The sequence below is a fragment of the Vulpes lagopus genome, chromosome 1 (genome assembly GCF_018345385.1).
Source record: "Vulpes lagopus strain Blue_001 chromosome 1, ASM1834538v1, whole genome shotgun sequence".
Lineage (NCBI taxonomy): Eukaryota > Metazoa > Chordata > Mammalia > Carnivora > Canidae > Vulpes > Vulpes lagopus.
Window position 1 is genome coordinate 143,152,902 of NC_054824.1, and position 23,025 is coordinate 143,175,926.

General features: G+C 54.2%; 4 protein-coding genes across 12 annotated transcripts; 1 reads left to right on the forward strand and 3 right to left on the reverse strand.

The window, feature by feature from the left end:
- Positions 1-31: 31 nt before the first annotated feature.
- On the reverse strand, positions 32-3,725 carry SLC39A1 (solute carrier family 39 member 1). 3 transcript variants are annotated; one of them, XM_041724249.1, is made up of 5 exons: positions 3,590-3,630; positions 3,335-3,434; positions 2,874-3,092; positions 2,578-2,708; positions 32-1,547 (listed from the first exon to the last, which is right to left on the reverse strand). In XM_041724249.1, the coding sequence occupies exons 3-5, from the start codon at positions 3,058-3,060 to the stop codon at positions 891-893; spliced, it is 975 nt and encodes a 324-aa protein (XP_041580183.1). In that variant the 5' UTR covers positions 3,061-3,092; positions 3,335-3,434; positions 3,590-3,630; the 3' UTR covers positions 32-890. The 3 variants fall into 3 exon arrangements, with proteins under 3 accessions (XP_041580183.1, XP_041580167.1, XP_041580173.1); XM_041724233.1 differs by lacking the exon at positions 3,335-3,434 and having other exon boundaries at positions 3,590-3,725; XM_041724239.1 differs by lacking the exon at positions 3,590-3,630 and having other exon boundaries at positions 3,335-3,583.
- Positions 3,726-8,745: 5,020 nt separating this feature from the next.
- Positions 8,746-12,755, forward strand: CREB3L4 (cAMP responsive element binding protein 3 like 4). Of its 5 annotated transcripts, none has more exons than XM_041744407.1 (9): positions 8,927-9,312; positions 9,402-9,639; positions 9,774-9,895; positions 11,474-11,566; positions 11,706-11,812; positions 11,899-11,967; positions 12,078-12,162; positions 12,348-12,444; positions 12,562-12,755. In XM_041744407.1, exons 1-9 carry the CDS (start codon positions 9,151-9,153, stop codon positions 12,753-12,755), a joined length of 1,167 nt encoding a protein of 388 aa, XP_041600341.1. In that variant the 5' UTR covers positions 8,927-9,150. The 5 variants fall into 5 exon arrangements, with proteins under 5 accessions (XP_041600351.1, XP_041600341.1, XP_041600331.1 ...); XM_041744388.1 differs by having other exon boundaries at positions 8,929-9,066; positions 9,150-9,312; positions 12,348-12,755; XM_041744378.1 differs by having other exon boundaries at positions 8,939-9,066; positions 9,138-9,312; positions 12,348-12,755.
- A 119-nt stretch (positions 12,756-12,874) lies between these two features.
- On the reverse strand, positions 12,875-15,632 carry JTB (jumping translocation breakpoint). Its single transcript, XM_041744539.1, has 5 exons — positions 15,252-15,632; positions 15,107-15,144; positions 14,861-14,943; positions 13,863-13,942; positions 12,875-13,428 (listed from the first exon to the last, which is right to left on the reverse strand). The coding sequence occupies exons 1-5, from the start codon at positions 15,332-15,334 to the stop codon at positions 13,272-13,274; spliced, it is 441 nt and encodes a 146-aa protein (XP_041600473.1). The 5' UTR covers positions 15,335-15,632; the 3' UTR covers positions 12,875-13,271.
- Positions 15,633-18,578: 2,946 nt separating this feature from the next.
- On the reverse strand, positions 18,579-22,780 carry RAB13 (RAB13, member RAS oncogene family). Of its 3 annotated transcripts, none has more exons than XM_041744434.1 (9): positions 22,595-22,776; positions 22,166-22,338; positions 20,838-20,898; positions 20,002-20,062; positions 19,690-19,767; positions 19,517-19,582; positions 19,348-19,413; positions 19,208-19,261; positions 18,579-18,981 (listed from the first exon to the last, which is right to left on the reverse strand). In XM_041744434.1, the coding sequence occupies exons 2-9, from the start codon at positions 22,287-22,289 to the stop codon at positions 18,904-18,906; spliced, it is 588 nt and encodes a 195-aa protein (XP_041600368.1). In that variant the 5' UTR covers positions 22,290-22,338; positions 22,595-22,776; the 3' UTR covers positions 18,579-18,903. The 3 variants fall into 3 exon arrangements, with proteins under 3 accessions (XP_041600368.1, XP_041600358.1, XP_041600375.1); XM_041744424.1 differs by having other exon boundaries at positions 19,493-19,582; positions 22,595-22,756; XM_041744441.1 differs by lacking the exon at positions 19,517-19,582 and having other exon boundaries at positions 22,595-22,780.
- Between the last annotated feature and the right edge of the window lie 245 nt (positions 22,781-23,025).

Consider the following 23,025-nt stretch of genomic DNA (forward strand, 5'->3'; position numbering starts at 1 on the left):
AAGATGAAAGAGCCGAGGCACTGTACAAACGTATAGAAACTGCTTTTATTCGGGTAACAAGTCCCAAAACAGGTCAGTTAGTAAAATAGATTCTGGAGAACATGGCTCTATCCACAGCCCTCCCTCCCCAAAAATAGCGGGGATGAGCCTTCCCCCCTTCCCCTTGGGCTCCTTTGATATAAAAAGTTTTGGCAGCTCAGTATTTATCACCTGAGCACGGGGCACCGGCACCGTGTCCCTATCGTCCTCCTAGGGCGCAGGAGCTCTGCCACCACCCCCGCCAGCCTCAACTCAGCAAACATTGCTGCCCCTAACAAAGAGCAAGCAGGGCCCCTCCCATGAGGTCTCAGGTAGGGCTCAGGGCCATCACTGTGCTTTCTGACAAAGGGGAAGGGATTTATTTGGCACTTTAAAAATAGAGAAGTGAGCAGGACTAAAGAAGCCAGAGAAGGTACCAAAACTGGCAGGAAAAGGCCATTTGGCACTAGTTCCCTGGAAGAAAGGAAGCAGAAGATAGATTAGGAGCTAAGAAAGAGTAGTAGGAGTCCACTCCACCTCAAGAGACAGAGGACTGAACTGGGCTAGACGCAGGACTGCTGACTTGGAGCTGTGTCTTCTCTACACCTCCATCCCACAGCAGCCTTCCCAGTGTCAGCTCGGCCCTGTATGTAGTATCTGACCCTGGACTCTAGCAGTCTTCCCCAATAGGAATCACTAGTCATCTTTAGTCACCTATCCCCAGTCCCTTGGGGCCAGGCTCTTGTCTACCACATCCCTGTCATTGGTCAGGTAGTCCCAAAGACTCCATCCCTACCTCCCGGAGAACCCTTGGATCCTCAGTACCTCCCTTCTCCGCTCCTGCTTACCCTGGGGAAGAGCACCTGGAGCCCTTAGACTTGGATGAAGAGCAGGCCAGTGAGCAGGGCAAAGCCTGCAAGGAGCAGGATGACCTTGAGGATCCTCTGCTCAGATGCGGCCAGCTCCTGGGGCAGGATTTCCAGGAAGGTGATATAGAGAAAGGTGCCAGCCGCCATGCCCTCCAGCACAGACTGGGCCAGCTGGTGCAGTGGCCCCGCAGACTCTGCCAGAGCTGCACCCAGCCCAATGCCCAGAGGTGTCATGCATGAGAAGAGGATCCCACAACCAGCTACCACCTGCGCTCGCAGATGACTCTGCAGCAGCCGCAGAGACAAGCTGACTGCCAGAATACCCTTGTGGAGCAGCAAAGCCAGGCACAGCTCCATGGCCCGAGCCCGGTCTCGCTGCAGCCCCACTGCCAATCCTTCGAACACCGAGTGCAGGGCCAGGGAGAAGACCAGTACGCAGGCACGCAGGGCTGAAGGGGCTGCTGGAGCTCCACCTGCCTGTGGAACCCCTGGCCCATCGTGCCAGTGCTGTGGCCCACCATTTGCCGTTCCCAGCAGCGCCCTCGTCTCCTCTCGAGGTGGTGGCCCCGACTGCTCCTTGTAAGCTAGTGTGATCTGCTCCATCACCAGGACTAGGAAGAAGCCCATTGCCAGGATAAACTCTTGTAGAGGGAACTGGAGCTGCAGGCAGACAGAGCAGCAAGTTCAGGAGACAGGCCAAGAATGGGGAAGGAGTCAAATTCAGTCTAGAAGAGTCCCAGTTGTACAGACTCAGGATCCCCTATAGACGCAGGCCACTCAGTTACGCAAACACAGAATAATACACAATCACACAGACTATAGCGTCACTCACAGTACTATATAGAGACCAGTTTCTCAACCTCGGCACTATTTAAAATTTTAGGTTGGATAATTCATTTTGGAGGGCTGTCCTGTGCTCAGCAGGGTGTTTAACTGCATCCCTAGCTGATGCCCATTAGATGCCAAAAGCAAGAACAAAGTCTTCTGTCCAGGAGTTGTGACAACCAAACATGTTTCCACATGCTTCCAGTGGAGGAGGTGCAAGACACTCCCCCGCCCCCGAGAGTCACTGATGCAGGTTACACAAAGTGTGACATGAAGGTACATACACACAAAGGACCACGTTACCCACCTAACCCACTCTCATGGGGCTGTTCAGACTTACACAGAGTCACAGTCACAGAAGGTACATCCCATGTTACTTCCCAGTTTTAGGAAGTGGAAGAGCACAGGGTGCCTCCCTGGCATCTCCACATGATTGTCTCAGTTTTTCCCATGAGACTTTCCTCTGTCTGGTACTTGCCCTTCACATCCAACTTCCTTGGGCTATGGCCTCTGTGGTCAGGAACTCCAGGCCTCCCACCCTTCCGAAGCCCGTAGGGCCCTCTGTTGCTAACCCCTTCAGGAAAGTAGTATGAGAGCGAATAGGATTCTTGGAGGCTGGGACAAGAAACTCAGAGTAGGTCACATGCCTGGGAAGAGGCTCCTCTCACTGTTCCAGAGAGTGCACAGCAGTCACAGAGGGATTGGGGGCGAGGACAAGCACCCCCGGAAGAGTTATGCCCCATAACTACAAACCCCAATTCAGAGGGTCCCATGCTGAGTGCCATCCACGGCAAGCGCCACTTGTCCCACAGGTATATGATCGAACACACCCACACAGGGTCACATGCAGCCAGTAAGGGCTCACCGTCACGTGTAGGGCTGCCAAGGCCTCATCTATGGCAGCCAGGTAGTCAGGCAGTAGGTCCAGGAGACAAGTAGCCAGAAAGACACCCCCTGCGAAGCAGCTTACTAGGCTCAAGGCTTTTTGGCGGGAGGCTGGAGTGGAGCACACAGACCCCGTGAGCTACGCACCCCTGGAGCCTCACTGCCCCAACCCAAGCAATGGTCACTCTCACCTTCCCCTCTTCAGGTGGACATCCTCAGCCCCAGAGCCCTCCCTACCCCAGCCTTGGGGAGGCAGCAGGGACAGCAGAGGCTCACCTAGGGCTTCAGGACCAGCCCCCGGCCGGCGCAGCACACAGATGGGCACTAGACTGCAGAGGAGCGTGAGCAACAGCAGCAGCACTAGGGCCCCCATTTTCACCTCCAGCCCCACGGGCCCTGGAGGCTCGGAGGCCACCGCCTCCGGGCGCCACACCAGGAGCTCTGGCTCTCCCCAGGGCCCCATGGTGGCTGCGGCTGCTCCAACGACGGTCACACCTAAGACAAAGTGAGTGGGGTATTGGCCACTTGAAGATGGGGCCAAGCAAAGGGGAAGGCTGGTCAGCCGAGGAGAGCTCCCACACCCTGCCGCCCTGCACCCTCTCCAGCCCGGTGTGACTCAGGCTCCCCGGTACCGGGAACGGCTCCCGGCCCCCCAACGCTTCACCCCTTCAAATAGCCCCCCTTCGGGGACCCCGCGATGGGGAGCCGGCGTCGGGGCGGTATGGACGACTCATTACCCTTACACCTGGAGCTGGGTGCTCCCGGGAGAGGAGAGGCGGGGACCACCGCAGAAGCGGCAGACGGAGCTGAGCTGTCGCGGGGCGCTTCGTGGGCCACCTGGGCAAGGCGAGTGTGGGGCTCGGTCCGTCCGCGCTCCGGTCTGCCCAGCGCCGCGCCCGAAGCGGAGAGCGGCGGGCAGATGGCCACAGGCGCCGCCCGCCCTCGGCCAGCCCCCGGCCGCCCAGCCCGCACAGCCCAGGTCGGACACTCACCTCGCCAGAGGCCCCTCCGCCGCAGCCGCCGGGATCCTACGCGACTCGGGACCCTGCCCCACCGCGCCCCGCCCCCTCGCCTCCGGGGGCCAATGACGGCCTCCAGGGGCGGGTCCAGATCCGGAGTGACGTTCCCCAAGACCAATCCGAGACCGGTAGGCTGGCTGGCGGGGGCGGGGCGGCTAGGGGGCGGGGCGTGGGTCTGCGGGGCCTGGGGCGCAGCTGGGCGGTCAGACTGGCCCGACTGGCCGGAAGCTGGGACGCCTGAGGGCTAGGCCAGAGCCCGGGCCCACCCGCATTCCCAAGTCTTCCGCCCGGCTTGCTGAGCTCTTCTTCCTGGTCTAGAGAAGGCTGTAAGGCCCCTCCTGTGCATCTTGGCGCCAGAGGGAAAGCCTCCCTTCTGAGACCGACTTCTTCCTGTCTGGGCTTCCCAGCGCTCACAGCGAGGGAGAAACACGAGGCCGACTGGCAGAGAGGGCACCTCTTGAGAAGGATCCCTTCTCGGCAACCAGTGGCCTGAGCTCACTGCTGTGAGTCCTCTGTCCACCCTGAGAGTGTGCGGGACTGCTGGTACCCCCTCTTTTACCCCGCCTCCAAAGTCACCTTGAACTCTGCAGCTCCTCTCCCCCTGCTCTCCTGGCCTCCCTGCACCAAAGCATTTTCTGATGGGGAAACAGAACTGACTGAGGACAAAGCACATTGACAAGTCCTTGAAACAGGAACCGAGGACGTTCCTCTACGGCTCAACTGCCTGGATGTTCATACTTTGCCAAGGCCAAAGACAATCTTAGCCACCCCACCCCCCCCCCACCCCCCGCCATCCTGTAAATCTACTTTAACATATAAAAATTCCTTTAGAAATTTCCTGTCTCGGGATCCCTGGGTGGCGCAGCGGTTTGGCGCCTGCCTTTGGCCCAGGGCCCGATCCTGGAGACGCGGGATGGAATCCCATGTCCGGTTCCCAGTGCATGGAGCCTGCTTCTCCCTCTGCCTGTGTCTCTGCCTCCCTCTCTCTCTCTCTGTCTCTCTCTCTCTCATAAATAAATAAAAAATTTTAAAAAAAATAATTAAAAAAAAAAAAAGAAATCTCCTGTCTCTAAACCCCCACCAAGCACATGGCCCACCGATATCCATCTGAAGGGTCTCATGACTCAGAGTTTATTAGACAGTAATAAGTGACCTTTTCCCAACCACAGCTAGCCCCCTCAAGGTCCTGGAAACCTTGCTTTCAAAATTCCTTAGAGAGTAAGGTATCGCCAAACCCCTCCCAACTCCGAGGTATATAATCAGCCACCCCTCACAGGCCCGGGCAGCAGCTCTTCCTGCCCGCGGGTCCCATCCCTGGGGGTTAATAAAACCACCATTTTGCACCAAAGACGTCTCAAGAATTCTTTCTTGTTCATTGGCTACGGGCCTCACCTATATTCCAAAACTTCATCATTTTCTACTCAGGATCCTCATTGTTTCCTTAGGCTGGATCTTTTGTTTGTTTGTTTTTAAGATTTATTTATTTATTTATTCAGATAGAGAGAGAGAGAGAGGCAGAGACACAGGCAGAGGGAGAAGCAGGCTCCATGCCGGGAGCCCGACGTGGGACCCCGGGACTCCAGGATCACGCCTTGGGCCGAAGGCAGGCGCCAAACCGCTGAGCCACCCAGGGATCCCCTGTTTGTTTGTTTTTAAAGATTTATTTATTTATGATAGACATAGAGAGAGAGAGAGAGAGAGAGGCAGAGACAGGGAGGAGGGAGAAGCAGGCTCCATGCCGGGAGCCCGAAGTGGGACCCTATCCCGGGACTCCAGGATCGCGCCCCGGACCAAAGGCAGGTGCTAAACCGCTGAGCCACCCAGGGATCCCCAGGCTGGATCTTTTGATCCACATTCCCTGTGCTATCAGAATCCTCTTCTAACTGCATGGGAGCGCAGGATATAAAAGAAGAAATTAAGAAGGGGGCTCAGCCTAGTCTTTGCAAAGGCAGAAAGACCTTGTCTCAAGAAGAGACAGAGTGATGGCTCTAAGGCTCTGGGAACAGAGGCCAGCAACTTCCTTAAGTCAGAATGGGAGCACTTCTTGAGGGAGAGTCCAGGAGAAAGGAATCAGATAGGACTCTTAAGATTAGGATTAAGTGAAATGGGAAAGAACTGTACCATCATTTAATAATTATTATTGCTGAAAAAAAAATTTATTACTGTTCCAAGCTTTTTTTTTTTTTTACAATTCTATTTGTTTATTCATGAGAGACACAGAGAGAGGCAGAGACAGGCAGAAAGAGAAGCAGGCTCCATGCAGGGAGCCCAATGTGGGACTCAATCCTGGAACTCCAAGATCACGTGAGCCAAAGGCAGACGCTCAACCACTGAGCCACCCAGGTGTCCCCCAAGCTCTTAAAGATAAAAATTAGTGTTAAGAGGAACCTCTGGGGATGCCTGGATGGCTCACTTGGTTGAGCATCTGCTCCCAGAGATCCAGCCCCAGCCCCACATCACTGGGCTTCCTGCTCAGCAAGGAGTCTGCTTCTCCCTATCCCTCTGCCCCTCCCCACTGCTTGTGCTTTCTTTCTCTCAAATAAATAAATAAATAAATAAATTTTTAAGGAGAAAACTCCAAACTATTTGAGAATATTATGCATGCTATGGTTTGTGGCAAATTATGCTTTCAAGATTATTATTTTTTAAAGATTTATTTATTTATTTTAGAGAGAGAGCATGACTCGGAGGGGCAGAAGGAAAGGGAGAGAGAATCTCAAGCAGACTCCATGCTGAGCACAGAGCCTGATATAGGGATTGATCTCAAGACCTGAAGATCATGACCCAAGTGGAAACCAAGAGTCACCCAGGTGCTCCTTAAGATTATTGAAAATTAGTAGCATTAACAAGGAATCATGGACTGGGAGACAGGACAGGACACCTGGGTACTTGTCCCAGCTATACCTTAATTTGGTTGTTTTTGTTTTTAAAGGTTTTATTTATTTGAGAGAGAGAGGAAAAAAAAAAAAACAGAGGGAGGGTCAGAGGGAGAGGGAGAATCCTGAAGTAGTCTCCCACTAATTATAGACCCCAACTCGGGGTGGATCCTAGAACCTGGAGAACATGCCTGAGCTGAAATTCATTTTTTTTTAAGATTTTATTTATTTATTTATGAGAGACACAGACAGAGAGGCAGAGACACAGGCAGAGGGAGAAGCAGGCATCATGCAGGGAGCCCGACACGGGACTCGATCTCCGGTCCCCAGGATCATGCCCTGGGCTGAAGGCGGCACTAAGTCACTGAGCCACCCAGGGATCCCCTAAGCTAAAATTCAAAAGTCATTTAACTGACTGAGCCATCCAGATACCTCAATTTGTTTTTTTAATATTAATTTTTATGTGTTGTTTTTTTAAAGATTTTATTTATTTATTCATGAGAATACACACACAGAGAGAGGCAGAGACACAAGCAGGCTCCAAGCAGGGAGCCCGACGACGTGGGTCTGATCCCGGGTCTCCAGGATCACGCCCTGGACTGAAGGTGGCGCTAAATCGCTGAGCCACCCGGGCTGTCCCTATGTGTTCTTTAAAAAAAAAAAAAAAATTATAAAAGATTTTATTTATTTATTCATGAGAGACAGAGATAGCCCTATGTAGGACTTGATCCCTGAACTCCAAGATCACGCCCTGAACCAAAAGCAAAGCTCAATTGCTGAGCCACCAGGCATCCCTTAATTTTTATTTTTAAATAAGGTCAATGCCCAACGTGGAGCTTGAATTCACAACCCTGAGATCAAAAGCCTCATGTTCCACTAACTGAACCAGCCACGCACTCATCTACTTTGATGTGTGATCTTAAGCAAGTCATTCTCCTTCTCAGGAATTTGATAAAGCAGATGAAAGAGAAGTCGTACTAGAAGATGATGATGCCAGGACGCCTGGGTGGCTCAGCGGTTGAGCACCTGCCTTTGGCCCAGGGCATGATCCTGGAGTCCCAGGATTGAGTCCCACGTCGGGCTCCTGCATGGAGCCTGCCTCTTTCTGCCTATGTCTCTGTGCTCGCTCTCTCTCTCCTTGTCTCTCATAAATAAATAAAAATTTAAAAAAGTGATGCCATCCAGTTCTAATTAATGTAAGCAGATTCTATTTTCCACATAATCATCTCTGCAAACGCAGCCTGTAGGAAGCCCCTTGAGGCCTTTGTTGCTCTAGGAAAGATCTCCGCAAGGACAGCTCCAGCTTTCCTTAGAACTCTGCATCAATCCAGGAAGCCTACCTTGTCTCCTCAGTCCTTGGGCAGGAATGCAGGCAGATGAGCAGGAAATCTGAGAAAACCCCAGCAAGATAGCAGAGTGCAAACAATGTGAGCTCAGGCCTCCAAACCCTGGCTCTACTTACAGAATAACCTTGAAAAAGTCACTTCTGTCTTCCAGCTATGACTTCCTATGGAAACTGTGTGAGTAATGTGAGTATGCTAACGGTCACTCAATAAATACTAAGTCCTGTTCCTGTCTTTATTCTCAGCACGTGCGCATTTTACGAGAATACCAATTTGAATTCTGGATCCACACCCCAGACTTTCCTGCCTTCTTCCCTGAGAGCAGCTGCACGACTGCATCTCAAGTGAGTTCCTGGCCCGTCGGTGTCCCGGCTCTGTGTCCTCACCGGTCAGGCTAAGGAAACGCTCCTTGCCCCAGGGTCGCGTGGTGGTAAATAGGGGACGCCACTGTCGAGCTCGACAGATGTAGGACATGACATGCAAACAGTAGGACGAATTCCTGCAGCAACCTCGGCGGCCGTTATCCTCTGGGCTCCCAGCCCCTGGCCCCCGCCAGTTAGCGGAGTCCTGAGAGCTCCAGCCGGGCCGACAGGTAAGTCAGCCTGGCCGAGGTTGTATCCGCTCCCAGCACCTGCCCCCGGGCTCGCGGATCCTCCCTGGCGGCTGCCCGATCAGTCAGCGCGCAGCCTGCCCCGACACGGCACTCCTATTGGCTCCACGCGCTGCCCCTTAAATCTCTTGCGTCCAATCAAACTCAAGAGTGGAAAGAGCTCTTGGGGTGGGGGAGGAGATGCTTGCGCGAGTCTCCAGCGATCCGGTCGCGCGGCTTTCCGGTTTTGTTTTCCAGCCTGTGAGCCGCTTTTGACACCAGTGACGGCCGGCACTTCGTATGCTGCGGCCACAGTCATCGCCGTCCTTTCCCGAAGAGCCCAACCCCTCAGGAAGATTTGCTGTCGCTAGGAGAAACGGACGCAAAGGACGGGGCGGCCCGTGCTTTCCTGAAGTCCGGTTGGCGGACGTCCAGGCTCCCAACCCCCCACTTAGCAATCCCGGGGTCAGGCCGGGGGCGGGGCTTGGCTGGGCAGGTCCAGGATGCGAGATCCTGGAGGGAAGAAAGGCTGTCGGCGGGCTGCAGAGGGGTGGGGAGGGCAGGTCAGGGCAGGGCCAGGGCGGCAGTCGGCCCCCAAGTCTGAAGCGGAGAGAAGGCCCGAGACGAGACCCCCGGTGGCAGGTGAGGAAAGGGTGAAGGGAAGGAGGGGGAATCAGCCGCTCGGTAGGCAGGCCGCCCTCACCTTCCTGCAGCTCTGCCCGCAGAATGGACCTCCGAGCCCCAGACCTGCTGGACCAGTGGCTGGAGCCCCCAGAAGAGGTCTTCTCGGCAGGGGCCTTCCTGGAGCTGGGGGCCCCCTGCCCCCATGCAGAGGCTCCCGGGACCCCTGAGCAGGGGCTGCCAGGCAGTGTGAGTGTGACAGCGCAGGTGGGGCTGGGCTGTCCAGGAGCTGTCCAGGGCCGCGGCGAATCCGAGTCTGGGGTCAGGTGGCACTCCAGAACTCTCTCCTTCTGTAGGGCCTTCAAGAGAGTGAGCCCGAAGATTTTCTGAAGCTTTTCATCGACCCCAATGAAGTGTACTGCTCACAAGCATCTCCTGGCAGTGACAGTGGAATCTCAGAGGACCCTGGCCATCCTGATGGTCCTCATGCCCCCAAGGCACCCAGTTCCCCTGCTCTCTGTGAGGTTGTCTTTGAGGCAGGGGTTTTGCAGAGGATGGAAGGGCCAGCTGGGCGGTTCATCTCTGTCCAGCTAGGTCAGTGTTCTTTGTGGGAAGGGGACACTGGCCTTTCAGGTCCAGCCCTAGTCCTTGGGCTAAGGGGTTTCCCCAACCTGTGCCTCTCCAAGGCCCTTCATCTCCTTTCTCCTGGTCACCTGTGTCTCCCTCAGATCAGTGGAGCCCACCACTTCCAGTGCCTGAGGCCTGCGTGGTCTGCGAGCTACCCCTTGATGCTCACACTCACACCCTGCCCAGAGCAGGCAGTGTGAACCCAGTGCCTCCTGCCACCCTGGTGAGTCTTCAGTCAGCTGGATCCAGTACTCCCAGGTACAAAGATATGTACCCACACAGATGGGGAAAGGGCTTGAGAGGGGGAAACTGATGCTAAACTCTTTGCTCCAATTTTTCATGTCAATGGGCCTGAACATCAAAGTGGCATGAGCAACTTTAAGAGCAGGAAAGGACAAGGGAGACAGAAGCCCTTGGGGGTGTGGTGGTGACGACTCAGTTAAGGAGAAAGTTAGGTCAGGGAATCTGGGGATAGGGCCTGGAAGAAAGCCCAGACCTTGTGTGCAGTTTGCTCAGCCACGGCCAGCCATTGTTTCAGCCTTGGGTTAGGACATCAACAGGCTGCCTGGGAATCCAGCCGGCTACGAGAAACAGGGTATGGAAACAAGTGCCACCATTTCCACTGGAACTGTGTACCACATTGGTTCCTGCAGTGGGAGTGAGCAGGGGTCTTGCTCAGGTCACTGTCAACCAAGAGTCACTGGGAAGAACTGCTTGTGTATGAAACAGGGAACAGATTCTCAGCTCTCGGCCAGGCTGTGCTTGAAGCTGAGACCAGAGTGGAAGCCAAGCAACTCAGAATCAAGGGACCCTAAAAAGTCTGATATTTCTAGGCTTTGCATCAAAACACTGGGGAATTTGTGGCTTCAGGAGAGCAAGAAGGGGTCATCAAGAAAAGGCAAGAAGTCAAGAAATGGTTTGGTTAAAAGCCAAAGACCATCAGGAGTCAAAAGCAAAAACAAATTCCTCTTAAGCGAAAGTGAAGCATAAGTATTTCAAAAAGGAGTATCAGGGCAGCCCCGGTGGCACAGCGGTTTAGCGCCGCCTGCAGCCCGGGGTGTGATCCTGGAGACCCGGGATCGAGTCACACGTCGGGCTCCCTGTATGGAGCTTGCTTCTCCCTCTGCCTGTGTCTCTGCCTCTCTCTCTCTGAATAAATAAATTAAAAATATTAAAAAAAAGAGTATCAGAAAGCCAGGTTACTCAGTGGGCAGGCTCAGGTTCCCCAGATGTCGTCTACTTGCTCCACATACTATGTTCCTACAAGATGTTAAGTTTGCTGGCCATGGGAGTTCTTGGAGACGAGACAGAGCTTCAGTCTCAAAAGTGGAGCCGAGACCCTGAGGGCAAGTGGGCCACTGCCTCAGGGAGCTCCCTGAGGTTGACCTGATGGAATAACACACTGCCAAGTGGAAGTTAATGGCCAAATGTGAATCATTTGCTTATTGTGAGATTAAGCAAACCCCACCTTAGTGTGTTCCTCCCTGTCTTCAAATACCCTTAAGCTCTGGGGAGGTGCAGACCAGAACAAGCCCTCCCTAGTTTGCTCAGGGTGCCAACATCCTGAGTCTGGGGGCAGAAGATGTAAGGTCTCCTTTCACAGCTCCAGAAGGTCCCTTGGGCTTGGTCCAGAGCCCGTCTGAATTAAGGTCCCTTCCCTCCGCTCACTTCATGGTTATTTACTCCTAAGTGCAAACGGGAAATTTTCCTAAAGGCATACAGGGGTGTGTGGCCTTGGGTGCCAGAAAAGGGAAAACCCTCTCCACCTCTCATCTACCTTCCCTGCTCTCTACTCTACCAGCTGCCTTGTCAAACCGTGTTCCTTACAGAGGAGGAGAAGCGTCTGCTGGGACAGGAAGGGGTTTCCCTGCCCACTCACCTGCCCCTCACCAAGGTAACATGCTTCCCCAAAGGGCCTCCCAGTCCCAACCCCAACCCGTCTCATCGTGGCCTCTGAAAGAGCCAGTATTACAAGGTTAAGGGGTAGTTGAGGGAGGTTAAGGGCTCAGGACTGACACACTTTGGGCCCTCAGGCAGAGGAGAGGGTCCTTAAGAAGATCAGGAGGAAGATCCGGAACAAGCAGTCAGCTCAGGACAGTCGGCGTCGGAAGAAGGAGTACATTGATGGGCTAGAGAGCAGGTATGTCTGGGCCTCCCTCCTTACCAAGGAAGGCAAGGTCAGGGACCACCTGACTGCAAACGGTCCTACCTGTCCACACTCCCTAGGGTGGCTGCCTGTTCTGCACAGAACCAGGAACTACAGAAGAAAGTCCAGGAGCTGGAGAGGCACAACATGTAAGTGAAAGCATAGTGTGCACCCCTGGAAAAGGGTGTGTGGCACACGGGGGCACCATTCCTGTGCCCCAGCTCCCAGGGGAGCTTATTCTTTATTCATCCTTCTCTAGCTCCCTGGTAACTCAGCTCCGCCAGCTGCAGACGCTCATTGCCCAAACGTCCAACAAAGCTGCTCAGACCAGCACCTGTGTTCTGGTACTGTCTACTTCCTGTCTCCCCCTACTTCCACCATCTTCTGCCACACTTCCATCCTGACACCCCCAGTCCCAACCATACTCACCTTCCCATCCCTGATGATTCCAACTGCCCTTTGTTCGTTCTGCCCTTAGGTTCCTTCCATTAGTGTCTCCACAGCTCAAGTGTCCTTTTGCTTTCTCCAGATCCTTCTTTTTTCCCTGGCTCTCATCGTCCTGCCCAGTGTCAGCCCCTTACAGGGTCTCCGGGAAGCTGGTTCTGAGGATCACCAGCCTCATGGAGGTAAAGCAGGGGCAGGGCTACTTTCCCAGGGTGGTCAAGATGTGGAAGGGAGGTCCTGTCTAGGATTCCCCCACCAAGGAAGCACTCTACTACTGCCATTTTTCTTTCACTTTCCAGTAATTTCTAGAAATATCCTGACTCATAAGGACATGATAGAAAATTTGGAGACCACGGTGGTAGAGTCCAGATTGGAGGGGCCACCTAGGGCCAAGGATGTAAATGGTTCAACAAGGACCCTGCTTGAGAAGATGGGAGGGAAGACGGGCCCTGGTGGGCACATCAGGACTGTCCTGCATGCAGATGAGATGTGAGCTGGACACATCCCAACCACAGTAAGGAGTCCAGGTTCCCCCAGGGGTCTGAATCATTTCAGCACACCCTTAGGGTCTGTACTCAAGGCCCAGGCTATATAACCAGTCATTGCAGATACTTTGTTATACATCTGCAATTTTATTTTTGGGGGTGGTTAGGGTTGAGGGAAAACAGAAGTTTGGGCTGAGGAATAAACTTTTTTCCTGGAATTACATCTTGAAAGTTTTAAATAAGTAGAAGAAGGAGAAGATAGGTAATTGATAAACTGGGGTTGAAGGTTGCTATCTCATTTCTGCCGCCAGGACTTCCTGTCCCAAACCAAATTATTATTATTTTTTTTTAAACCAAATTATAATAGAGAAAAAAACTATTTATATTTTGCTCATTAATGATCTAAACAAGAGATAGAGAAGGTGGTACCACCACAGGTTCCTAAGAAGGAGGGGCACAAATCCATTCATTCTCTCTGTGTCTGAGATATAATCTCTTAGACCCCATTGAAGAGTGGGAGGTAGCTATATGGACTCGATTTGCTTCCGGACCTTTTCCAGAGCTTTTCTGTCCAGCTGTCGCTGACGAACGATGACAAGGCAAGCGAAGACCAAGGCCACACCCACGACAGCCCCTTCAAATTTCCAGAATAAGTGTTGTTCCATCAGAGCTGAGCGACAGCTAAGAGCAGGAAGAGACAGTTATTCCCAGGGAAGGCTGGACCACCACTCCCTCCAATCTCCCTTCTAGTGAAGCCTAACCAAGATATACCTGAGGAGAACAGAGGAAGCCACAGTCAGCCTTCTAACATGTTTACCCTAAACAAACTCCACTCAAATATATCTACAACTTATTTTCTAGTGAGGTAAACAGAGCTGGTATCAATCAAATCTAGTGATGAGAAAATAAGACCAATGACGAAGTGCTGAGAAGTAGAGCTGGGACTTGGGTTTAAATACTTTGGTTCCCCCCTCTTCCAATATGCCATGCTACCCTAGACAGAGAGGAAGATGTAGGACTATTAGTCTCCCTAAAATCATGAGAACAAGAGGTGATGTACGAGGTTACAAGATGAAAAACAGCACTTGAAAAAAGAAAAGAAAAACAGCACTTGCCTTTTGAATTCATTCCTCTTAGAAGAGCTGCATGTGATTTTCTCCACGTACCCTGTGGAGCCACACTCAGGGGTGGTTTTCTGTCAGGAAAAAGGGACCAAAGCACATGTCAGGAAAGGACACTTGAGCAATAGTCTAGGAGGGACAGGGACAGTTTCCAGGGCCTACTGGATTAAAAATTATGACTGGGGTGCCTGGCTGGTGTCAGCCCGTGGAGCATGCGTCTCTTGATCTCGGGGTTGAGTTTGAGCCCCACATTGGTGTAGAACTGACTTAAAAACAAGATTTTAGGGGCACCTGGGTGGCTCAGTTGGATGGGCATCTGTCTTCGGCTCAGGTTATGATCTTGGGATCCTGGGATCCAGCCTGGCAATGGGCTGCTTCCTGATCAGGAGTCTGCTTCTCCCTCTTTCTCTGCCCTTCCCCCAGGCTTATGTTCTCTTTCTCTCAAACAAAACCTTTAAAAACCCATCTGGAATAATTACAGGTTTGGGTTTTTTTTTAAGATTTTATTTATTTATTCATTCACGAGAGACACAGAGAAAGAGACACAGGCATAGGCAGAGGGAGAAGCAGGCTCTATGCAGGGAGCCCAACATGGGACTCGATCCTTGGTCTCCAGATCCACACCCTGGGCTGAAGGCGGCGCTAAACCACTGAGCCACCCAGGCTGCCCTAATTACAGGTTTTTAAAAAAATCTTTAAAGATTTCTTTCTTAATCTAGAGAGAGTAAGGACACATGAGTGAGGGGAGGGGCAGGACCTTGAGAAATCACCCCCCAAGTCGGAGGCTCAACTGGCTGAGCCATTCAGGGGCCCCCCCAAATGAGATCTTTTTAAAAAAATGAACATGATTATTAGCCAAATACTCCCGTTCACTTAGGAAAAGGCACGTTTTCAGAGGAAAAACAGGTTCAGGTGTGGACATTGAGGCTGCATGGAACACTACAGGACGATGCAGCGGCACACTGAGACGGAGAGAGAGAACGAATACTCACGGCCCGAAAACTAGAACACGGAGCACATTCCTCTGCCACCACAAACTCTTCCACCAGCCAGCAAGGCAGATTTGAGGTGCTCACTAGAGAGGGAGAGAAATGCCGGCCCCAGACCTCATTGAGAAGATTTCTCCCAAAGATGCTGCCCATCCCACTTCCCAGCATAGCTGAGCGCCCTCCTTCGCCGCGGCGCCCCCCGTCCCACCTGTGCTCCCGGGAGTGTCGGATCAGCGCAGCATCACCCACCTGACAGCTTCTCTGCCCTCACAGGAGCCTCCGCTCGGCTGCAGCCGCGGGGGGGAGGGGAGGGGAGGCACAAGTCAGAGGGCGGAAGACAGGGACTCGCCCCTCCCCCCTCCCTTCCCGTCCTCGGCGCTCAGCCTCTCCTCACCAGAGCTGTAAGGTGAGAGCGCAGAGCAGCCAGCACAGGTGGCTGCGCTGGGGGAGGCTGTGCCTCCCCGCGCCCGCAGGCATGGAGTGCTCAGGGTCGCGCCCGTCGGGACCAAGGCACCTGCCTGACTGGCCGCTTGCCTCCGTCGGGGCGCGTACACTGCAGCCCTCCGGGAGCTTCCAGGTCAGGGCTGCGAAATGCTGGGACTGCCTGTCAGGGCCCAGGCATTAATGGGACGGCCCCACGGCCACCTGTGGACGGGGCTGTGAGCTCACGTCTTCGGACCCGCACGGCCCTCGGGAAAAGCCGCGGCGCGTACGGTCTACTGCCCCGTCACCTCCCGGGCCGTCGCTGCCGCGGCCATCTTGCCCCGCAGAGGATGCCGGGCCGCGGAGGATGCCGGGCCGCAGGAGGGGCGGGGGGTGGGGGGAGAGACGCCGAAGCCTCGGGGGATGCCGGGAGCGGGGAAGGTTCAGGAGGCTGCGTCGCTCCGCGCAGGCGTGCGGGGCGGGACCGCTGGAGGCCGCCGGCCGGGTTCTTTTTCCCTCGGCTGGCTCAGGCTGGGACGACCCGGGCTGTCGTTCGTGGGCCCGTTCTGGGCGACGTGAGCAGCGACACGGAAGCACAGTCGTCGCTGCTTGCGAAAACGCCAGGGTGGCCCTGGTGGCCGGGCGGGAGGCGACGCTGCACTTGCTGCCCCTGGGCGCGCTGTCGCCTTTCTGCTCATTGGAGTTTGGTTGGTTGCGTGGTCCCTGCGGCCTGGGACGCGTCTGCCGCCGACTCCGATGCGTGCTCGGACACGGCCCTGCACCCTCCGGGGAGCCTCCAGAGCCGAGTCGCCGACTGGCAGCGTCGGGGTTTGGCGGGAGCCTTTCCTTCCCCTACGACAGCGCCCGTTACTGTCCTGCTTCTTGAATTACACACTTAGGTCTGCGTGTCTTCAGTAATGCTGAGGACTCTGGTATCTTGCGAGTAAGCTCGGGGTAGAAGTGACTTCCGAGGTGACCCAGTGAGTGGGAGCCCAAGTAGACCGTGCCGCCCCCTGCAGTCAGAGTTGGGCCCTGGGCCTGCGCTGGTTTTGTGCTTCCTCCCGGGTCCTGGGCACCGTGGGACCCTGGCCGGATCCTCCTTCTAGGGCTACAGACCACCATACCGTGCAGCCTCAATGACCTACTGAAACTCACGTATATAGTCAGTAGTGGTCACTGGTGGTAATCTGCTCCTCCCCCCCCCCCCCCAACGTCTTAAGGCGAAAGGGCTAGTCCCAGACTTTCTTGTTAACCCTATTCCACACTTTTCTGGCCCAAGAAGCCTTCCTAACCTAACTACAACAGCGGCTAATTCCACCGCGCAGCCCTAAGGGTGCCAGCACTTTCTTCCAGGAATGAGAGTATAAGTAAGCCCTGTGATGTCCCACAAATTCTATCTTCCCTTCAGACATAGAGCTGGCTCCTCAGAAGCAGGAACAATCAGACTATGGAAAGGCCATTAGATGGCAGTTGAGACTGAGCTTTACTTTTTTTGTGACTATGCCCTCATTCTGTTAAGTTACTGTTTCTGTGTATCAGTAGTTGTATGTTCCGGAAAGTAGGTGTGAGTGTTCTCCAGTAGCTTTTAGGCATACGGAAAGTCTTGCCGAAATCTTCTAGTATCTTATCAAACCTGACCATGTCTCTTGACAAGCTGTGGGAGTTGTAAGCTCTCACTTCCAATAGCTGTACCAAGCAACTGAGTAGGTCTCCACACTGAAACTGGATCTTAAAACATCTGCCCTGGGGTGTGATGAAGATGTCAGTTAGTGTTCTTTCTGGGATTCACAAAATAGCAAGTCTTTTCTCATAACCTTAAGCAAAGTACACCAGCTAGGCAGTTGACTACAGAGCCTAGGCATGATCTTTACCCCATAGAAGTTTGGTACTTAACACATTTATCCAATTATCCTGAAGTTCTCCCAGCATGGTCAGGCTTTTTCCCAGTGGTGTGTTTTACCAACAAACAGCAACACAGAAAGCTTTGCTGCTGACCCAGGGTTGTGCCATTCGCTTCCTCACAATAGGTGTGGGGATTTTTAAAATGCCTGAATTTCCTTTTTTTTTTATTTAAGATTTTATTTATTTATTCATGAGAGAGAGAGAGAGAGGCAGAGACACAGGCAGAGGGAGAAGCAGGCTCCTCGCAGGGAGCCCGATGTGGGACTTGATCCTGGGTCTCCAGGATCAGGCCCTGGGCCAAAGGGCAGGCACTAAACCCGCTGCACCACCCAGGGATCCACCCAGGGATCCGGTGCTGGTTCTTTTGCATGCCAATAGTTTTGTCTCTTTATAATTCAGTACTTAGGAGCTGTTTTTGTTAAAATTTTCTTGTCCTTCTTGTAAGTTCCACTCAAAGATTATATTAACTTGACTATGTTGTATGGCACATATCAGATGCTCAATAGATTGATGACTAGGGCGCCTGGGTGGCTCAGTCAGTGAAGTGTCTGTGTTCAGCTCAGGTCATGATCCCAGGGTCATCGCGCTCCCTGCTCAGCCAGAAGTCTGCTTCTCCTTCTGCCTCCCCCCACCTCCCGCTTGTGCTCCCTCTCCTTCTTTCAAATAAATAAATATTTTTAAAAAATTTATGACTAGGGATCCCTGGGTGGCGCAGAGGTTTGGCGCCTGCCTTTGGCCCAGGGCGCGATCCTGGAGACCCGGGATCAAATCCCACGTCGGGCTCCCGGTGCATGGAGCCTGCTTCTCCCTCTGCCTGTGTCTCTGCCTCTCTCTCTCTCTCTGTGACTATCATAAAAAAAAAAATAAATAAATAAAAAATAAAAAAAAAAATTTATGACTAAATAAACCTCTTCTGTGTCTGAAAATGGAAAATAATGCTTACCAGCTACCTAAAAGGATTACTGGTGGAATCAGAGATGCTTGAAGAAATCACAGGTTAAAGAGTACAAGGTCCTGTTATTTCCTTGAGTCTGCGTGTCACTCCCCTGGGAAGGCCCAAGAAAGAGTCTTTCTGAAAAAAGAAAAGAGTCCTGGAAACCAGACAAGGCTCTGCCCATAGGACCCTCTAAACCCCATAATGGAAAGATGACCAGACCTTCAGGTTCAGAGAGCCTCCTTGCTCTTTTCCTCATTGTGTAGGGACAGGTCCTGGTGTCACAGGAACCCAGCCCAACCACCTTAGAGGCAGGAATTAGGTCTGATGATAAATTTCGTTACCCAAACCAGGGACCTCTGTGTGGGTGGTGGCCTTTCATACCGAGCCAAAGCATGTAGAGTCCTAGGGTCAAATCTCTAGAGGGGTGCTGAGCCAACCTCATACAACCCTAAAGCCGGATTCAGTAACAACAAGTCAACTTTTTATTTACATTTGTGTCTGCCCTCAAGTCCCGGGAAAGGCTGACACCCAGGGCCAGTGGTTTTCTCCTCCCCTTCTTCCTACCCCCTTACCTCTTTCTGCTCACTTGCTTCTCTCTCCTCCTTGTCTCTCCTTCCCTGTCCTGTCTTCCTCTCCTCTCCCCTTCCTGTTTTCTTTTACATTTGCTTCCTACTCTTCCACCATCTATCTCCTCTAGACCCCCTCCCCTCGCCCCACCTGCTGTTTCTCCCCTGCCCACCCATAGCCCTGCCTCCCTGAGGTTCAGCCTCTGGGCCTGGGGTCCTCAGCCGAGGGAGCACTTGCTGGTGTTCTTCTTATCACAGGGTTTCAGGTCAGTGCCAGGGGGCTTGTGGCTGTTTCCCTAGAGATGGAAAGGCACCGGGATCAGAGTGACAATGGTGGGCTGGGGTCTGACACAACATTGTTTGAAGGGGACCTACCCTCATGGGCAGTGTTAGTGCTCCTCTTCCTGGGGTTTCATTTCTAGCATGCATGCGCGCGCGTGCGCGCGCGCACACACACACACACACACACACACACATACACACACACACACAGCTGGGCTCAGTCCCACAGAACCAACTCACCGATCTCCGGCCTCCTGACTTGAGCAGGATGTCGCGGGCCAGGGAACTGAAAGCCTGCCAGGGAAAGGAGTGAGTGGTGAGGACAGGCCTGCCGACCAACAATGTCCCGGGAGCAGGTGTGGGCACAGACTGTGGCTCACCTCATCCACATTCGTGCTGGATTTGGCACTTGTCTCAAAGAATCGGATTCCATGCTCCCGAGCCAGCTGTGGGGTGGAGGGAGAAGAGAGGTGGGTCAAGGATAGCAGCCCTCTGGCATCTAGCTCCATCTGGCCTGGCCCTCACCTTGATGGCCTGCTCCTTCTGCACCTTTCTCTTGGCCTCCATGTCACACTTGTTCCCTAGAAGCAGGCGCTCCACCCCAGCTGAGGCATTCTGGATGCAAATGGTAGGAAGAGTACAATTGGGTCCTGCTTAGCTTCATGGCTTCCTCACCCTCCAGGTTCTACCCAGTCCAATGCCTCTCTGGGGGGGGTCCTCACCTCTTTGATGCTTTTCATCCAGTTCTGGATATTCTCAAAGGATTTCTCATCTGTGATGTCATATACGAGGATAATGCCCTGGGGAATGGCAAGAGTTCACCATGGAGCCTTGGGCCACATGCCCCCATTTCTGCTTCCTGCCCCTTTAAGTGACCCTGTAAGTTCTACCCATGAATCTACCCCTTGGTCCACACGGGGCCCTCCCCTGTCACCCAGAGCCCCCTCCCAGTTTCCCTGCCCAAGCTCAGCCCCTGGGGATTCAGAAATCTCCACTTTATGGCCTCATCCCTTGTCCAGACCCACAGCTCATACCATGGCTCCACGGTAATATGCAGTAGTTATTGTCTTGAATCGCTCCTGGCCAGCTGTGTCCCTGAAAAAGTGGCATGTTTCGTGGGGCAAGACAGAGGGAATGCTTCTCCAAGGAGTGAATCCCCCCTGCTAAGAACTTAGCTTTTACACCAGGGTGGGGCTGAACCAAACAGAATCAGAAAACAGTAAAGGGAGAAAAGGACGGAGGATGGCTGGGAGAGGACACAGGCTTAAGGTACAAGGTCTCATTGAATACTTTATGCCAAGCACCATCTTCACCCTACCCTTGGGAGACATGTTTTCTGGCCCCTGTTTTACAAAGGAGGACAGAGATTTCGAGAGGCTCCATCACTGAAGGTCATCCTGCATCAGAAGGAGAATGCAAACCACAATCTGCTTCTATCTGTAGCGCCCTAAACCTTTGAGCCGCCAGCCACTTCCACACCTTCAGGATGTCCAGGTCCTGTGGCAGGTCAGCCCTCTTTCCTCGGCTTTCTGGGCTCCCCAGACTTGAGAGAGAGTACAGACTTAACAAATTCTGCTGCTTGCCATGGATCGGCTTTCGTGCCATCTCCCACGTGACAGCTCTGCAGACACCTGCTGTCAAGTTCAGAGAAGGCTCTGGAGCCAGGAGAGGCAAGAGTTACCAAAGAGCTGAAAAGAGTTGAGTGAACTGGAAGAGAGATGGAAGGACGTCTGAGTGGGGGATAGGAAGTGGCCTGGGAGAAGTACCGGAAGGAGCAGGAGGGGAGAGGGAGAGATGGGCAGCCACAGGGAGGGGACTGGTGCTCAGAGGTGAATGAGGGAATATGCCTCGCAGCCCAGGGTTCACTCACCAGACCTGCAACTTGATCTTCTTCCCCTCTACATCCACAGTGCGGATCTTGAAGTCGATTCCTAGGAGGGGACACACACAGTGAGGCTGAGGCCATGTGGGTACATGGGGGGCACGAGGGGTCACCAGGGGAGACCAGGAATGGAGCGCCAGCAGTGCCAGGAATTCTGTAGGGGGTGCGCCTGGGAAGCAACCTTGTTGCAAGTGTAAGACTAGGAGAATTTTTCTCAACTCTGTATTTGTATAGTAAGCATATTGTTTTTCTGGGGATGTCCTAGACCTGAGGGGGAGGTGACAGAAACTCTGCAGAGAAGTGTAAGGCACCGCTTGGGTCCCCTCAGAGGCACCAGTTGACAGCTCTCCCAATTCAGAGTCTCCCTCAAAAGAGAGCTTTCTGATTCCTCTTTCCTTGGTCCCCAGAACCCAGTAGTCTGAGGCTCCAGCCATCCCCAGCCTCTGGGACCAAGAGCCGGAAAAGGCTGATGCCATCTGTGTGTCCACTAGTGGGCCAGGCCCACTCCTCTTGCGACCCAACTAGGAAAGACAGGCACTTCCTTTCCTGACCAGAATGGTCTTGAAACTCCCCTGGCTTTTGTTCCCAGGCCAGAGGAGGTGGACTAAGAGGGGGAGGAGAAGCAGAGAAGCAGCGTTCTTAGTGGCAATGCAGGCCGCTCCCCAGAGCCTGTGGGGAGCCCCAAGAGGACGCTGAGTCACCAGGCTGACTCAGAGCCCCCAAAAGTTCCCCCACTCCCACCTTCCTTGACTGGCTGACCGCACATTCACCATCCTGGTCCTGGGGAGGGGGGGGCCCTTTCAGCACAGCCAGTCACTCTGTTCCAACCTCCCCACCCCCAACCCTCATGAAGTGGTGGCAGGGAGACTGGGAAGTGCTGGGGATGGAACTCAGCAGGACAGGAAGAGGCTGGTGGGATTGGAGAGCAAGCTGGGGGGCTGGGTACTAACGGTCAGGGGTTCTAGGGAGGCGGTGGGGAGAGATGCGCGGAGGGAAGGACAGACGGATCCTGTGGATCTGGGGGATGCCAGAGAAGGACGGTACCAGGAAAATGAGGGGCGGGCACAGGGAGTTACTGGGGGCCTCAGAGAGCTTGGAGGTCGGGAACCATCCCGAGTGTGCGGCATGAGGCTGACACGGGGGCTAAGACACTGGACTTTAGAAGCCTCCTTCTGGGACACTGAAAAGTAGGGCCACTAGTAACCTGGGAGCCTGGGGCGCCGGGGCTAGTGAGCCCAGACGGGTCACCGATGGTGGAGACGCAGGGGTGAAGGCCTGGGGGCGCCGGGGGTCGGGGGCTTGGCCAGCGGGCTCACCAATGGTGGAGATGTAGGTGTTGTTGAAGCTGTCCTCCGCGAAGCGAATGATGAGACAGGTCTTGCCCACGCCCGAGTCCCCGATGAGCAGCAACTTGAAGAGGTGGTCGTAGGCTTTGGCCATGGCGGACACTGGGGAGCCGGGGGCGGCGCCGGGGGGCGGGACCGCGGGACTGGCGGACGGAGTTGCCCTGAGCCCAAGCCAGGAAGGAGTTTCCCTCCCTCTCCACCCAGGCTCCGGGACGGAGGGGAGGCGGCCCTGCCGTGGGCCCCACCCCCGGCCGCCTGCCCCCTGCCCCCGACGGCCGCGAAGGGGTAGCCGCTGCCCGCCGCCCTGGCCGCCTCAGGACCGCGGGCCGAGTCTGGGCGACGCGGGGGGCTGAGCTCGAGGACCCGAGGGTCACTCCGGGGTGGACGCCTTCGGGGCACCTTTGGGCTTCGGCCTTCCCGGCCCTCAGGTCCCGCCCCAGCTTCCCGGGATCGCTGCCGCGCGCCAGGAGCACCAGCTCAGGTTGGGACCGGGTGCCCCCTGCTGTACCGCGCGAGGAAGCTGCCGCCCCGCAGGGGGAGGGGAGAGGCGGGACACACACAGCACACAATATACACACCGCACAACACATACAGCAAGCACTACACAACATACCACGTACACACACACCACATAGATATACCACGCACACATCCCCACACCAAATACACACACCACGCACATACCACACATATACCATATCACACACACACACACACCCATATACCACACACAACGCACCCCCAGCACACCCCCATACCACAGCTCCCCCACACACATCAGACATATACATATACCACACATACAGATACACTTTCACAGAGACACATTC